This window comes from Salmo trutta, chromosome 20 (assembly GCF_901001165.1).
Source record: "Salmo trutta chromosome 20, fSalTru1.1, whole genome shotgun sequence".
Classification (NCBI taxonomy): domain Eukaryota; kingdom Metazoa; phylum Chordata; class Actinopteri; order Salmoniformes; family Salmonidae; genus Salmo; species Salmo trutta.
This window is the reverse complement of record NC_042976.1, coordinates 2,822,672-2,837,701: the sequence shown is the minus strand read 5'-3', so window position 1 is coordinate 2,837,701 and position 15,030 is coordinate 2,822,672. Positions and strand designations below refer to the sequence as shown.

General features: G+C 46.9%; 1 protein-coding gene across 2 annotated transcripts in view; it reads left to right on the top strand.

Annotated features, from left to right (window-relative positions):
• Positions 1-15,030, top strand: part of fer1l6 (fer-1 like family member 6) — a gene marked incomplete at its 5' end in the record, with an annotated part of 38,279 nt that overhangs the window by 18,976 nt on the left and 4,273 nt on the right. For both annotated transcript variants that reach the window (XM_029702033.1, XM_029702032.1), the window contains 8 exon segments: positions 3,719-3,804; positions 4,107-4,238; positions 4,677-4,814; positions 5,035-5,162; positions 7,124-7,294; positions 7,649-7,803; positions 9,817-9,959; positions 10,110-10,198. In XM_029702033.1, coding sequence (XP_029557893.1) covers positions 3,719-3,804; positions 4,107-4,238; positions 4,677-4,814; positions 5,035-5,162; positions 7,124-7,294; positions 7,649-7,803; positions 9,817-9,959; positions 10,110-10,198 — 1,042 coding nt within the window.

Here is a 15,030-nt window from a genome sequence, read left to right as displayed (position 1 = left end):
TTACACCTAGCAACCTATTTAGCAACCATAGCAAACTGTAATTGCACCTTGGTTGCTTGGTGCTTAATAATTCAGTTATTTTCCTACATCTAACTGGACATCTAGAGGTTTACTTTGTTGTTTATATATACAGTTGAAGTCGGAAGTTTACATACACCTTAGCCAAATACATTTAAACTCAGTTTTTACAATTCCTGATATTTAATCCCAGTAAAAATTCCCTGTCTTAGGTCAGTTAGGATCACCACTTTACTTTAAGAATGTGAATTGTCAGAATAATAGTAGAGAGAATTATTTATTTCAGCTTGTATTTCTTTCATGACATTCCCAGTGGGTCAGAAGTTTACAATTTTGGCCCATTCCTCCTGACAGAGCTGGTGTAACTGAGTCAGGTTTGTAGGCCTCCTTGCTCGCATACACTTTTTCAGTTCTGCCCACAAATTTTCTATAGGATTGAGGTCAGGGCTTTGTAATGGCCACTCCAATACCTCCTGCAGCAAAGCACCCCCACAACATGATGCTGCCACCACCGTGCTTCACAGTTGGGATGGTGTTCTTCGGCTTGTAAGCCTCCCCCTTTTTCCTACAAACATGACAATGGTCATTATGGCCAAACAGTTCTATTTTCTGTTTCATCAGACCAGAGGACATTTCTCCAAAAATGTACGATCTTTGTCCCCATGTACAGTTGCAAACCATAGTCTGACTTTTTTTATGGTGGTTTTGGAGTAGTGACTTCTTCCTTGCTGAGCGGCCTTTCAGGTTATGTCGATATAGGACTCGTTTTACTGTGGACATTGTGGTAAACCGTCCATCGCACCGTCTGGGGCAGTCGTGCCTTCATTAAGTCTGTGAGGGGAGAAGCTATTGCGGTAAAGTTAGGTACAAATCGACTGTAGTAGCCTGCTAACCCCAGGAATGACTTCACCTGCCTCTTGGTTCGGTGGACCGGCCATTCCCCAATGGCAGCGATTTTCTCAGGGCTTCACATTTCCCCTCCCGATCTGATAGCCCAGGTACTCCACCTCGGCATAGCCCAGCTTGCACTTGTGGGGGGGTTCGCGGTCAGACCTGCCTCCCTTAGCGCATCCACCACTGCCTGTAATCTACAAAGATGGGACTCCCAACTGTCACTGTGCACAATGATGTCATCCAAATAAGCAGTCGCGTACTCACAGTGCGGCCCCAAGACGCGGTCCATGAGTTCGCTAAATGGTCGCTGGCGCCTCGTGGAGCCCGAAAGGAAGAATCCGGTAGTGGTATAGCCCCTACGGGGTGGAGAAGGCCGTTGCCAGCGGCACATGCCAAAACCCCTTCGTCAGGTCCAAGGTGCTGACGTATCTCCGGGCCAGTGGAACCGGTTCCTGATCCGCTCCCTGGTTTTCTCCATCCCCAGGTGTGCCCCAAGCAGGTGGGTGTGGGCAAGCTGCAACACAGTCCTAACATCCTGGCTGGGTATGAGTAACAAGTCTTTTGTCTTTACTACCTAATACAATAAATTATGCTTGATGGCGAAGTGGGGGTAGCGCCACTCACTTACCCCAGGTAACAGCACGCCATCCACCGAAATCACCTGGCCCCTAGCGTTCTGGAGATTGGGGTCTTCTAACTGGGCCATCCCGAACTGACCTGTGAGGATTCCCGTGTCGGGAGGCCCGTCTAGGGCCTCCACCTCCCTAAAGGGGAGCCTGAGGTCTTCCTCACATGGTGGCTCGCTTGCCGGAGTGGGGTCGTCTCCCTCCTCCAGGTCCGACTCGGGCCCAGTGGACACCTCTCGTGGCGGGGGGTGGGTTGCACTGGCCACCATCCTTTTTCCTTTTCTTCCTACCTCACATGCGCGCCTCCCCAGGTCCCTCCTCCACAGTGCCTGGAAGAGAGGGAGGAGAACGGACACGGGCAGGTTATGAACAGCTCCCACACGCATCTGGCACTCTCCCCTTGGGGTGGTTATCCTCACTGGCACCGTTGGATACCTCTTCGTGTCCCCGTGTACACAGGACACTGTCACCTCCTCGTCCCCCGGTTCCTCCTTCCCCTCTCGTGTGAGCCACTGCGGGTGGGCCAGGGTCACCATGCTGCCGGAGTCCAGCAGAGCGCTGGTGTCGATGCCATTGATTCGTACAAGAACCATCGGAGGGGCCGTCTTGGTGTGCGCCCAACAGGAGGTGACGTAACTCGCCATCCGGTTTACCCCAGAGCTGGGGGATGCGGAGCGCTTGGCCTCCTCCCGGCCGGGACAGCTCCACGCGAGGTTCCCCGGCTCACCACACCCATAGCAGCGTCTCTGATCTAGGTCCAACAGCCGCTGATGTCATCGGTTTAGGTCACCCTCCCACTTCACAGCCTTGGCTGGTTCCGTCCGGGCCCCCTTCAGCCCCTCGCCTCTCTTTGTGTTGTTTGTCCCCCTTGCTGCATCCCCTCTCTCCGCTCAGGCCCCTCTCAGCAGGTCCTGGGTGTTCTGGTGAATTCCCACCGCGGTCAGCAATTCCTCCAGGCTCTGGGGGTTCTGCAGGCTCACCGTCTTCTTCATCTCGTATGGCAGCGCCCGAAGGTATTGGTCCAGGACGAGCTTGTCGATCATCGGAAGGGACGGTACGTCAGTCAGTAGCCAGCCCCTGGTCAGGCGCACCAGGTCGCTCATCTGAGCACGGGGGGAAAGGGTGGGGTCAAAGGCCCAGTGGTGGACCAGTTGTGCACGGCGTGCGAAACTGAATCCATAACGGCTCAGGATCTCACGTCTGAGTCCCTCATAATTCGCGGCCTGGTCAGTGTTCAAGTCAAAGTAGGTCTTCTGGGCCTTGGCTCGGTCCTTCTTCTCAGCTTTGGCTCTGTGTCTGTCTCACCCCGCTCTCTCCCGCGGTGTGCCACAGTTCTCCTTTTATTTGGCCTCCACGGCTGGTTGGCACTTTCCCCTAATTACCTCCACTTGGAGCCATCCGTGTCGGGGTGCCCAACCCGTGTACTCCCAGCAGAGGGAGCCAACATCGCAGCACGTACCTCCCCTCTATTACCATCCCCCGGGTTAGACCTCCTGGGATACCACAATATAGATTATTTTGTAACTGTTTCCTCCAGCATCTTCACAAGGTCCTTTGCTGTTGTTCTGGGATTGAATTGCACTTTTCGCACCAAAGCACGTTCATCTCTAGGAGACAGAACGCGTCTCCTTCCAGAGCGGTATGACGGCTGCGTGGTCCCATGATGTTTATACTGGCGTACTATTGTTTGTACGTGGTACCTTCAGGTGTTTGGAAATTGCTCCCAAGGATGAACCAGACTTGTGGAGGTCAGAAATTTTTTTCTGAGCTCTTGGCTGATTTCTTTTGATTTTCCCATGATGTCTGGCAAAGAGGCACTGAGCTTGAAGGTCAGTCTTGAAATACATCCACAGGTACACCTCCAATTGACTCAAATTATGTTAATTAGCCTATCAGAAGCATGACAACATTTTCTGGAATTTTCCAAGCTGTTTAAAGGCACAGTCAACTTAGTGTATGTAAACTTCTGACCCCCTGGAATTGTGATGCAGTGAATTATAAATTACTTGTGTCATGCAAAGTAGACGTCCTAACCGACTTGCCAAAACTATAGTTTGTTAACAAGAAATTTGTTTAGTGGTTGAAAAACATGTTTTAATGACTCCAACCTAAGTGTATGTAAACTTCCGATTTCAACTGTATGTGTGTGAATGTCAGTCATTTATTTCCTGTTGCCCTAGTCAGTGGACAGCAGGACGGAGACAAGAAGAAGAAACCAATATTGAAAGTCTCTCAGGAAGGTGTGTCCAAACTGGCAACTCTACAGGTAAAAGCTGCCGCATGTTCTCTGGTCCTGTCACAAGTAAAATACGGAGGTGTCATTAAATTACCCTTTTCAACCAATCATATAAGTGCACGTGTGTATTAGTTATTTGAAGCTTTGCTGTGTATGAATATGTACAGGTTGGTTTTTACTATGTTTCTGTGTATTGTAAGGTTATTAAAATGTTTAATATTGTCATGTTCTGATGAGATCACATTGATATGTAAACCCTCTAACTGTATAGCAGTGTGTATTTGTTCTGTACCATATTGCTGAGTATGAACGCTATGTAAATCCCCTGTAAGCTCTATGACAAGGAACTGGAGTCAGAGTTTGGTCCGTTTGATGACTGGGTCAACACCTTCGAGCTGTTCAGAGGGAAAGCCAACGACGAGGTGGGGCGTTCTAGTGAGGAGAGGTTTGTTGGGAAGTTCAAGGTGAGTGGTTCTGTGCGTTTTTTGTCATGAATCTTGTTCTGGAGGCAACGTTGCAAAACGGTCACCAGCTGGTACGGCCACAAAATCATAAAATCAGATTTTAAACCTAACCGTAACCACACTGCTAACCCTAATGTCTAATCCTAACCTTAAATTAAGACCGAAAAAGCAAATTTTTTTGAGTTTGCAGCTGGTCTATCTAACTGGAGATCACTCAGTTCTGCCTCCAGGACAAGACTCATGACAATAAACGTCCACCTGCGGTTCTAGCCTGGTCCCTGATCTGTTCAACTCCTATGACTTGGCAAGACAACACAAACCGATCTGGGGACCAGGCTACAGTGATTGGAATATTATGCTATGTAACCACTATAAAAGAATGCATTCGTTTTGGTCAGGGTCAGTAATGACGATCCAAACTCCTGTGTACACATCTAGGGTCGGTTCTGCTTGTACAAGCTAACTGAGGAAGATGATGAGTGGGAGGAGAGTCCAAACTCGAGCCAGTTTAAGATCACCCGAGGGATCCCACCCAACACCCCCGTCAAGGTTCTCATCAGGGTTTACATCGTATCTGTGAGTAGTGGTGGTAGTAGAACCTTTTGGGTTGACTGTGACCGTGAGAGATGTGTCACGTCATGTGTCATCATTGACCTGGGTCATCATGTTCCCTAGGGCACACTGTAGCAAAACATTTTGCAATGGAAGACAACAAAAAAATAAAACATATCTGTGTTATTTTCTTCCATTTGGTTCCAAATGAACACAACCCTGGCTATATCTGTTCGTCCCTCAGGCATCCAACCTCCACCCAGCCGATACTGATGGGAAGTCTGACCCCTACATCGTTCTGAGACTGGGGAAAACTGAGATAAAAGACAGAGACAACTACATCCCCAAGCAACTCAACCCAGTCTTTGGCAGGTGGGAGAATTAACTTCTATGGGTTACGTGGGACGCTACCTGCGGGACACAGCCAGTGAAATATCAGGCTGGCAAATTCAAAAACAACTAAATGTCATAATTCAACTTTCTCAAACATACAACTATTTTACACCATTTTAAAGATACACTTCTCCTTGATGTAACCACATTGTCCGATTTCAAAAAGGCTTTACAGCGAAAGCAAAACATTAGATTATGTTAGGATAGTACATAGACAAAAATAATCACACAGCCATTTTCCAAGCAAGGAGATGTGTCAATAAAACCCAAAACACAGCTAAATGAAGCACTAACTTTTGACGATCTTCATCAGATGACACTCCTAGGACATTATGTTACACAATACATGTATGTTTTGTTCGATAAAGTTCATATTTATATCCAAAAACAGCATTTTACATTGGCGCGTGATGTTCAGAAAATGTATTCCCACCAAAACCGCCGGTGAATGTGCACATCAATTTACAAAAATACTCATCATAAACGTTGACAAAATACATAACAATTATTTAAAGAATTATAGATAGAGAACTCCTGGATGCAACCGATGTGTCAGATTTTAAAATAGCTTTATGGAGAAAGCACATTTTTCAATATTCTGAGTACATAGCTCGCCATCACAGCAAGCTATACAGACACCCGCCAAGTTCGGGGTCACCTAAACTCAGAATTAGTATTATAAATATTGTTTTACCTTTGCTGATCTTTGTCAGAATGCACTCCCAGGACTGCTACTTCCACAAGAAATGTTGTTTTTGTTTGAAATAATCCATATTTACGTCCAAATACCTCCGTTTTGTTCGTGCGTACAGATCACTTATCCAAAGGCATAACGCACGAGTGCGGTACCAGAGACGAAAAGTCAAAATGTTCCATTACCGTACTTAGAAGCATGTCAAACGCTGTTTAAAATCAATCTTTATGGTATTTTTAACGTAAAATTGCGATAATATTCCAACCGGACAATAGCATATTCATTCAAGAAGAAAAAGAAGGAACGGCGCGCTCGCTTGACCGCGCATATCCAATCCCTTTGTTGCCAGGCAGACCACTGATTGACTGAGCTCCCATTATCTGCCCAGTGACAGGAGAATGCTGCAATAACTTTCTGAAGGCTGTTGACAGACAATGGAAGCCTTAGGAAGTGCAACGTCACCCCACAGAACCTGTAGTTTTGATAGAGAATCAAAAGAAGAACTACAATTCTCAGACTTTCCACTTCCTGGTTGTATTTTTCTCAGGTTTTTGCCTGCCATATGAGTTCTGTTATACTCACAGACAACATTCAAACAGTTTTAGAAACTTCAGAGTGTTTTCTATCCAAATCTACTAATAATATGCATATTCTAGTTTCTGGGCCAGAGTAGTAACTAGTTTAATTTGGGTACGTTTTTCATCCGGCCGTGAAAATACTGCCCCCTACACCCCAACAGGTTAAGCGGGTGTGGTATATGGCCAATATACCACGGCTAAGGACAGCCCTTAGCCGTGGTATATTGGCCATATACCACAAAACCCCATAGGTGCCTTATTGCTATTATAAAATGGTTACCAACGTAATTAGAGCAGGAAAAATAAATGTTTTGTCATACCAGTGGTATATGGTCTAATATACCACGGCTGTCAGCCAATCAGCATTCAGGGCTCGAACCACCCAGTTTATAATACATTTTATACCATCCTTTAACAGAAGCTGTTTCCCTGGTTATATTTTAGTCAGTTGAGCAAGCAAACATTTACAAAATCCAGTATGCGGGTGGATGTCAGTGCAGAAAGAACCAATTGTTTTAACATCATATCCATTGGATTTTATTCCCACCCAGGAAGGATTTTATACTATTTTTAACTAGCGGTTTAGTCAGCTGAACAAAAGCATCATGTACTGTATGTTGGCAGAGATGAAAAAAGTAAGTTCACATCCTTTGTCCTGTTCCCACCAGGTCCTTTGAGATCCAGGCTACTTTTCCTAAAGATTCCCTGCTGACTACTCTGATCTATGACCACGACACCATCGGGACTGACGATCTGATCGGGGAGACATGTATAGATCTGGAGAACCGCTTCTACAGTCGACACCGGGCCACCTGCGGACTGCCCACTGAGTACAGCATGTGAGGAGACACCTTCTTCTTCTTCACCCTTGGTTTGGGTCTCTTCTTTCTGCCTTACTCTTATCTCCTCATTGGATGTTATTGTGTTGTGTTCTATCCATCTGTCTTGGTGATGGTTATAACGCCCGGAGAGACTCCACCAAGCTGTCGGAGTTACTGACAGAGACATTCATTATGTCATGTTTATAACCGTGTCATGATGCTGTTATAACATGTTATCCACATGTCTTAGTGATGGTTATAACGCCCAGAGAGACTCCACCAAGCTGTCAGAGTTACTGACAGAGACATTCATTATGTCATGTTTATAACCGTGTCATGATGCTGTTATAACATGTTATCCACGTGTCTTAGAGACGGTTATAACGCCTGGAGAGATTCCAGCAAGCCATCCGAGCTGTTGACTAAGCTCTGTAAGGAGAACAGGCTAGATGGACCTTACTTCCGACCCGGAAGAATCACCATCGGGGAGAAAGCCTTCGCTGGGAAAACACTGTTCATGGACGAAGGTATTTAACTTAATGGGTTTGTTTATTTCTTTTTGCTAAACCGATTAAAATAACGACCTGAAAATGAAGGCAACGACTGCATCAAGTCACAGTGACGGGCAACGACTGCATCAAGTCACAGTGACGGGCAACGACTGCATCAAGTCACAGTGACGGGCAACGACTGCATCACGTCACAGTGACAGGCAACGACTGCACCACGTCACAGTGACAGGCAACGACTGCACCACAGTGACAGTGACGGGCAACGACTGCACCACAGTGACAGTGACAGGCAACGACTGCATCACGTCACAGTGACGGGCAACGACTGCATCACGTCACAGTGACGGGCAACGACTGCATCACGTCACAGTGACGGGCAACGACTGCACCACGTCACAGTGACGGGCAACGACTGCACCACAGTGACAGTGACGGGCAACGACTGCACCACAGTGACAGTGACAGGCAACGACTGCATCACGTCACAGTGACGGGCAACGACTGCATCACGTCACAGTGACAGGCAACGACTGCACCACGTCACAGTGACAGGCAACGACTGCACCACAGTGACAGTGACGGGCAACGACTGCACCACAGTGACAGTGACAGGCAACGACTGCATCACGTCACAGTGACGGGCAACGACTGCATCACGTCACAGTGACGGGCAACGACTGCATCACGTCACAGTGACGGGCAACGACTGCATCACGTCACAGTGACGGGCAACGACTGCATCACGTCACAGTGACGGGCAACGACTGCATCACGTCACAGTGACAGGCAACGACTGCATCACGTCACACTGACAGGCAACGACTGCATCACGTCACAGTGACAGGCAACGACTGCATCACGTCACAGTGACAGGCAACGACTGCATCACGTCACAGTGACAGGCAACGACTGCATCACGTCACAGTGACAGGCAACGACTGCACCACGTCACAGTGACGGGCAACGACTGCATCACGTCACAGTGACGGGCAACGACTGCATCAAGTCACAGTGACGGGCAACGACTGCATCACGTCACAGTGACGGGCAACGACTGCATCACGTCACAGTGACGGGCAACGACTGCATCACGTCACAGTGACGGGCAACGACTGCATCACGTCACAGTGACGGGCCTGTAGGTTCATGCTCTACAACATTCGCAGAGTACGACCCTGCCTCACACAGGAAGCGGCGCAGGTCCTAATCCAGGCACTTGTCATCTCCCGTCTGGATTACTGCAACTCGCTGTTGGCTGGGCTCCCTGCCTGTGCCATTAAACCCCTACAACTCATCCAGAACGCCGCAGCCTGTCTGGTGTTCAACCTTCCCAAGTTCTCTCACGTCACCCCGCTCCTCCGCTCTCTCCACTGGCTTCCAGTTGAAGCTCGCATCCGCTACAAGACCATGGTGCTTGCCTACGGAGCTGTGAGGGGAACGGCACCTCCGTACCTTCAGGCTCTGATCAGGCCCTACACCCAAAGAAGGGCACTGCGTTCATCCACCTCTGGCCTGCTCGCCTCCCTACCTCTGCGGAAGCACAGTTCCCGCTCAGCCCAGTCAAAACTGTTCGCTGCTCTGGCACCCCAATGGTGGAACAAGCTCCCTCACGATGCCAGGACAGCGGAGTCAATCACCACCTTCCGGAGACACCTGAAACCCCACCTCTTTAAGGAATACCTGGGATAGGATAAAGTAATCCTTCTAACCCCCCCCCCCCCCTTTAAAAGATTTAGATGCACTATTGTAAAGTGGTTGTTCCACTGGATATCATAAGGTGAATGCACCAATTTGTAAGTCGCTCTGGATAAGAGCGTCTGCTAAATGACTTAAATGTAAATGTAAATGTAAATGGGCAACGACTGCATCAAGTCACAGTGACAGGCAACGACTGCATCACGTCACAGTGACAGGCAACGACTGCATCAAGTCACAGTGACAGGCAACGACTGCATCAAGTCACAGTGACAAGACTTGTGTGTATTTCCATCCAATAAGGTACTGATTATTATGTGTTGCTGTATACAGAGCAGACGGTGGAATCCTATGAACATCTGGCTCTGAAGATCCTTCACAGATGGGCTGAGATTCCAGGGGTGGGGTGTAGACTTGTCTCAGAGCACATCGAGACACGGACTCTGTACAACAAGGCCAGGCCTGGGATGGACCAGGTAATACATCTCTTCTATCAAATTAATCACTTTTACTTCTTTTTTTTAAAGATATTATGCAATTTGTTCAACTTCACAAGTATATGTGTGTGTGTGTGTGTGTGTGTGTGTGTGTGTGTGTGTGTGTGTGTGTGTCCCCGTGTGGTTCAGGGCCAGCTCCAGATGTGGGTGGACATGTTCCCCATGGATATGCCCCACCCAGGCCCCTCTGTGGACATCTCCCCTCGTAAACCTAAAGGGTAAGGCTTCGTCCCTCTGTATCACAAGGGCAGCTATACGACAGATAGGCCCCAATACAAGACCAATATACCTCAAACCAGGCCAGTACAATACAAGACCAATATACACCAGGCCAGTTCAATACAAGACCAATATACCCCAGGCCAGTCCAATACAAGACCAATATACCCCAGGCCAGTTCAATACAATACCAATATACCCCAGGCCAGTTCAATACAATACCAATATACCTCAAACCAGGCCAGTTCAATACAAGACCAATATACCCCAGGCCAGTTCAATACAAGACCAATATACCCCAGGCCAGTTCAATACAAGACCAATATACCCCAGGCCAGTTCAATACAAGACCAATATACCCCAGGCCAGTTCAATACAAGACCAATATACCCCAGGCCAGTTCAATACAAGACCAAAATACCCCAGGCCAGTTCAATACAAGACCAATATACCCCAGGCCAGTTCAATACAAGACCAATATACCCCAGGCCAGTCCAATACAAGACCAATATACCCCAGGCCGGTTCAATACAAGACCAATATACCCCAGGCCAGTTCAATACAAGACCAATATACCCCAGGCCAGTTCAATACAAGACCAATATACCCCAGGCCAGTTCAATACAAGACCAATATACCCCAGGCCAGTTCAATACAAGACCAATATACCCCAGGCCAGTTCAATACAAGACCAATATACCCCAGGCCAGTTCAATACAAGACCAATATACCCCAGGCCAGTTCAATACAATACCAATATACCCCAGGCCAGTTCAATACAAGACCAATATACCTCAAACCAGGCCAGTTCAATACAAGACCAATATACCCCAGGCCAGTTCAATACAAGACCAATATACCCCAGGCCAGTTCAATACAAGACCAATATACCCCAGGCCAGTTCAATACAAGACCAATATACCCCAGGCCAGTTCAATACAAGACCAATATACCCCAGGCCAGTTCAATACAAGACCAATATACCCCAGGCCAGTTCAATACAAGACCAATATACCCCAGGCCAGTTCAATACAAGACCAATATACCCCAGGCCAGTTCAATACAGACCAATATACCCCAGGCCAGTTCAATACAAGACCAATATACCCCAGGCCAGTTCAATACAAGACCAATATACCCCAGGCCAGTTCAATACAAGACCAATATACCCCAGGCCAGTTCAATACAAGACCAATATACCTCAAACCAGGCCGGTTCAATACAAGACCAATATACCCCAGGCCAGTTCAATACAAGACCAATATACCCCAGGCCAGTTCAATACAAGACCAATATACCCCTGGCCAGTTCAATACAAGACCAATATACCTCAAACCAGGCCAGTTCAATACAAGACCAATATACCTCAAACCAGGCCAGTTCAATACAATACCAATATACCCCAGGCCAGTTCAATACAATACCAATATACCTCAAACCAGGCCAGTACAATACAAGACCAATATACACCAGGCCAGTTCAATACAAGACCAATATACCCCAGGCCAGTTCAATACAAGACCAATATACCCCAGGCCAGTTCAATACAATACCAATATACCCCAGGCCTGTTCAATACAAGACCAATATACCCCAGGCCAGTTCAATAGAAGACCAATATACCCCAGGCCAGTTCAATACAAGACCAATATACCTCAAACCAGGCCAGTTCAATACAATACCAATATACCCCAGGCCAGTTCAATACAAGACCAATATACCCCAGGCCAGTTCAATACAAGACCAATATACCTCAAACCAGGCCAGTTCAATACAATACCAATATACCCCAGGCCAGTTCAATACAAGACCAATATACCCCAGGCCAGTTCAATACAGACCAATATACCCCAGGCCAGTTCAATACAATACCAATATACCCCAGGCCAGTTCAATACAAGACCAATATACCCCAGGCCAGTTCAATACAGACCAATATACCCCAGGCCAGTTCAATACAGACCAATATACCCCAGGCCAGTTCAATACAAGACCAATATACCCCAGGCCAGTTCAATACAAGACCAATATACCCCAGGCCAGTTCAATACAAGACCAATATACCCCAGGCCAGTTCAATACAAGACCAATATACCCCAGGCCAGTTCAATACAAGACCAATATACCCCTGGCCAGTTCAATACAAGACCAATATACCTCAAACCAGGCCAGTTCAATACAAGACCAATATACCCCAGGCCAGTTCAATACAAGACCAATATACCCCAGGCCAGTTCAATACAAGACCAATATACCCCAGGCCAGTTCAATACAAGACCAATATACCCCAGGCCAGTTCAATACAAGACCAAAATACCCCAGGCCAGTTCAATACAAGACCAATATACCCCAGGCCAGTTCATACAAGACCAATAAACCCCAGGCCAGTCCAATACAAGACCAATATACCCCAGGCCGGTTCAATACAATACCAATATACCCCAGGCCAGTTCAATACAAGACCAATATACCCCAGGCCAGTTCAATACAAGACCAATATACCCCAGGCCAGTTCAATACAAGACCAATATACCCCAGGCCAGTTCAATACAAGACCAATATACCCAGGCCAGTTCAATACAAGACCAATATACCCCAGGCCAGTTCAATACAAGACCAATATACCCCAGGCCAGTTCAATACAAGACCAATATACCCCAGGCCAGTTCAATACAAGACCAATATACCCCAGGCCAGTTCAATACAAGACCAATATACCCCAGGCCAGTTCAATACAAGACCAATATACCCCAGGCCAGTTCAATACAGACCAATATACCCCAGGCCAGTTCAATACAAGACCAATATACCCCAGGCCAGTTCAATACAAGACCAATATACCCCAGGCCAGTTCAATACAAGACCAATATACCCCAGGCCAGTTCAATACAAGACCAATATACCTCAAACCAGGCCGGTTCAATACAAGACCAATATACCCCAGGCCAGTTCAATACAAGACCAATATACCCCAGGCCAGTTCAATACAAGACCAATATACCCCTGGCCAGTTCAATACAAGACCAATATACCTCAAACCAGGCCAGTTCAATACAAGACCAATATACCTCAAACCAGGCCAGTTCAATACAATACCAATATACCCCAGGCCAGTTCAATACAATACCAATATACCTCAAACCAGGCCAGTACAATACAAGACCAATATACACCAGGCCAGTTCAATACAAGACCAATATACCCCAGGCCAGTTCAATACAAGACCAATATACCCCAGGCCAGTTCAATACAATACCAATATACCCCAGGCCTGTTCAATACAAGACCAATATACCCCAGGCCAGTTCAATAGAAGACCAATATACCCCAGGCCAGTTCAATACAAGACCAATATACCTCAAACCAGGCCAGTTCAATACAATACCAATATACCCCAGGCCAGTTCAATACAAGACCAATATACCCCAGGCCAGTTCAATACAAGACCAATATACCTCAAACCAGGCCAGTTCAATACAATACCAATATACCCCAGGCCAGTTCAATACAAGACCAATATACCCCAGGCCAGTTCAATACAGACCAATATACCCCAGGCCAGTTCAATACAATACCAATATACCCCAGGCCAGTTCAATACAAGACCAATATACCCCAGGCCAGTTCAATACAGACCAATATACCCCAGGCCAGTTCAATACAGACCAATATACCCCAGGCCAGTTCAATACAAGACCAATATACCCCAGGCCAGTTCAATACAAGACCAATATACCCCAGGCCAGTTCAATACAAGACCAATATACCCCAGGCCAGTTCAATACAAGACCAATATACCCCAGGCCAGTTCAATACAAGACCAATATACCCCTGGCCAGTTCAATACAAGACCAATATACCTCAAACCAGGCCAGTTCAATACAAGACCAATATACCCCAGGCCAGTTCAATACAAGACCAATATACCCCAGGCCAGTTCAATACAAGACCAATATACCCCAGGCCAGTTCAATACAAGACCAATATACCCCAGGCCAGTTCAATACAAGACCAAAATACCCCAGGCCAGTTCAATACAAGACCAATATACCCCAGGCCAGTTCAATACAAGACCAATAAACCCCAGGCCAGTCCAATACAAGACCAATATACCCCAGGCCGGTTCAATACAATACCAATATACCCCAGGCCAGTTCAATACAAGACCAATATACCCCAGGCCAGTTCAATACAAGACCAATATACCCCAGGCCAGTTCAATACAAGACCAATATACCCCAGGCCAGTTCAATACAAGACCAATATACCCCAGGCCAGTTCAATACAAGACCAATATACCCCAGGCCAGTTCAATGCAAGACCAATATACCTCAAACAAGGCCAGTTCAATACAAGACCAATATACCCCAGGCCAGTTCAATACAAGACCAATATACCTCAAACCAGGCCGGTTCAATACAAGACCAATATACCCCAGGCCAGTTCAATACAAGACCAATATACCCCAGGCCAGTTCAATACAAGACCAATATACCCCAGGCCAGTTCAATACAAGACCAATATACCTCAAACCAGGCCAGTTCAATACAAGACCAATATACCCCAGGCCAGTTCAATACAAGACCAATATACCTCAAACCAGGCCAGTTCAATACAATACCAATATACCCCAGGCCAGTTCAATACAATACCAATATACCTCAAACCAGGCCAGTTCAATACAAGACCAATATACCCCAGGCCAGTTCAATACAATACCAATATACCCCAGGCCAGTTCAATACAATACCAATATACCTCAAACCAGGCCAGTACAATACAAGACCAATATACACCAGGCCAGTTCAATACAAGACCAATATACCCCAGG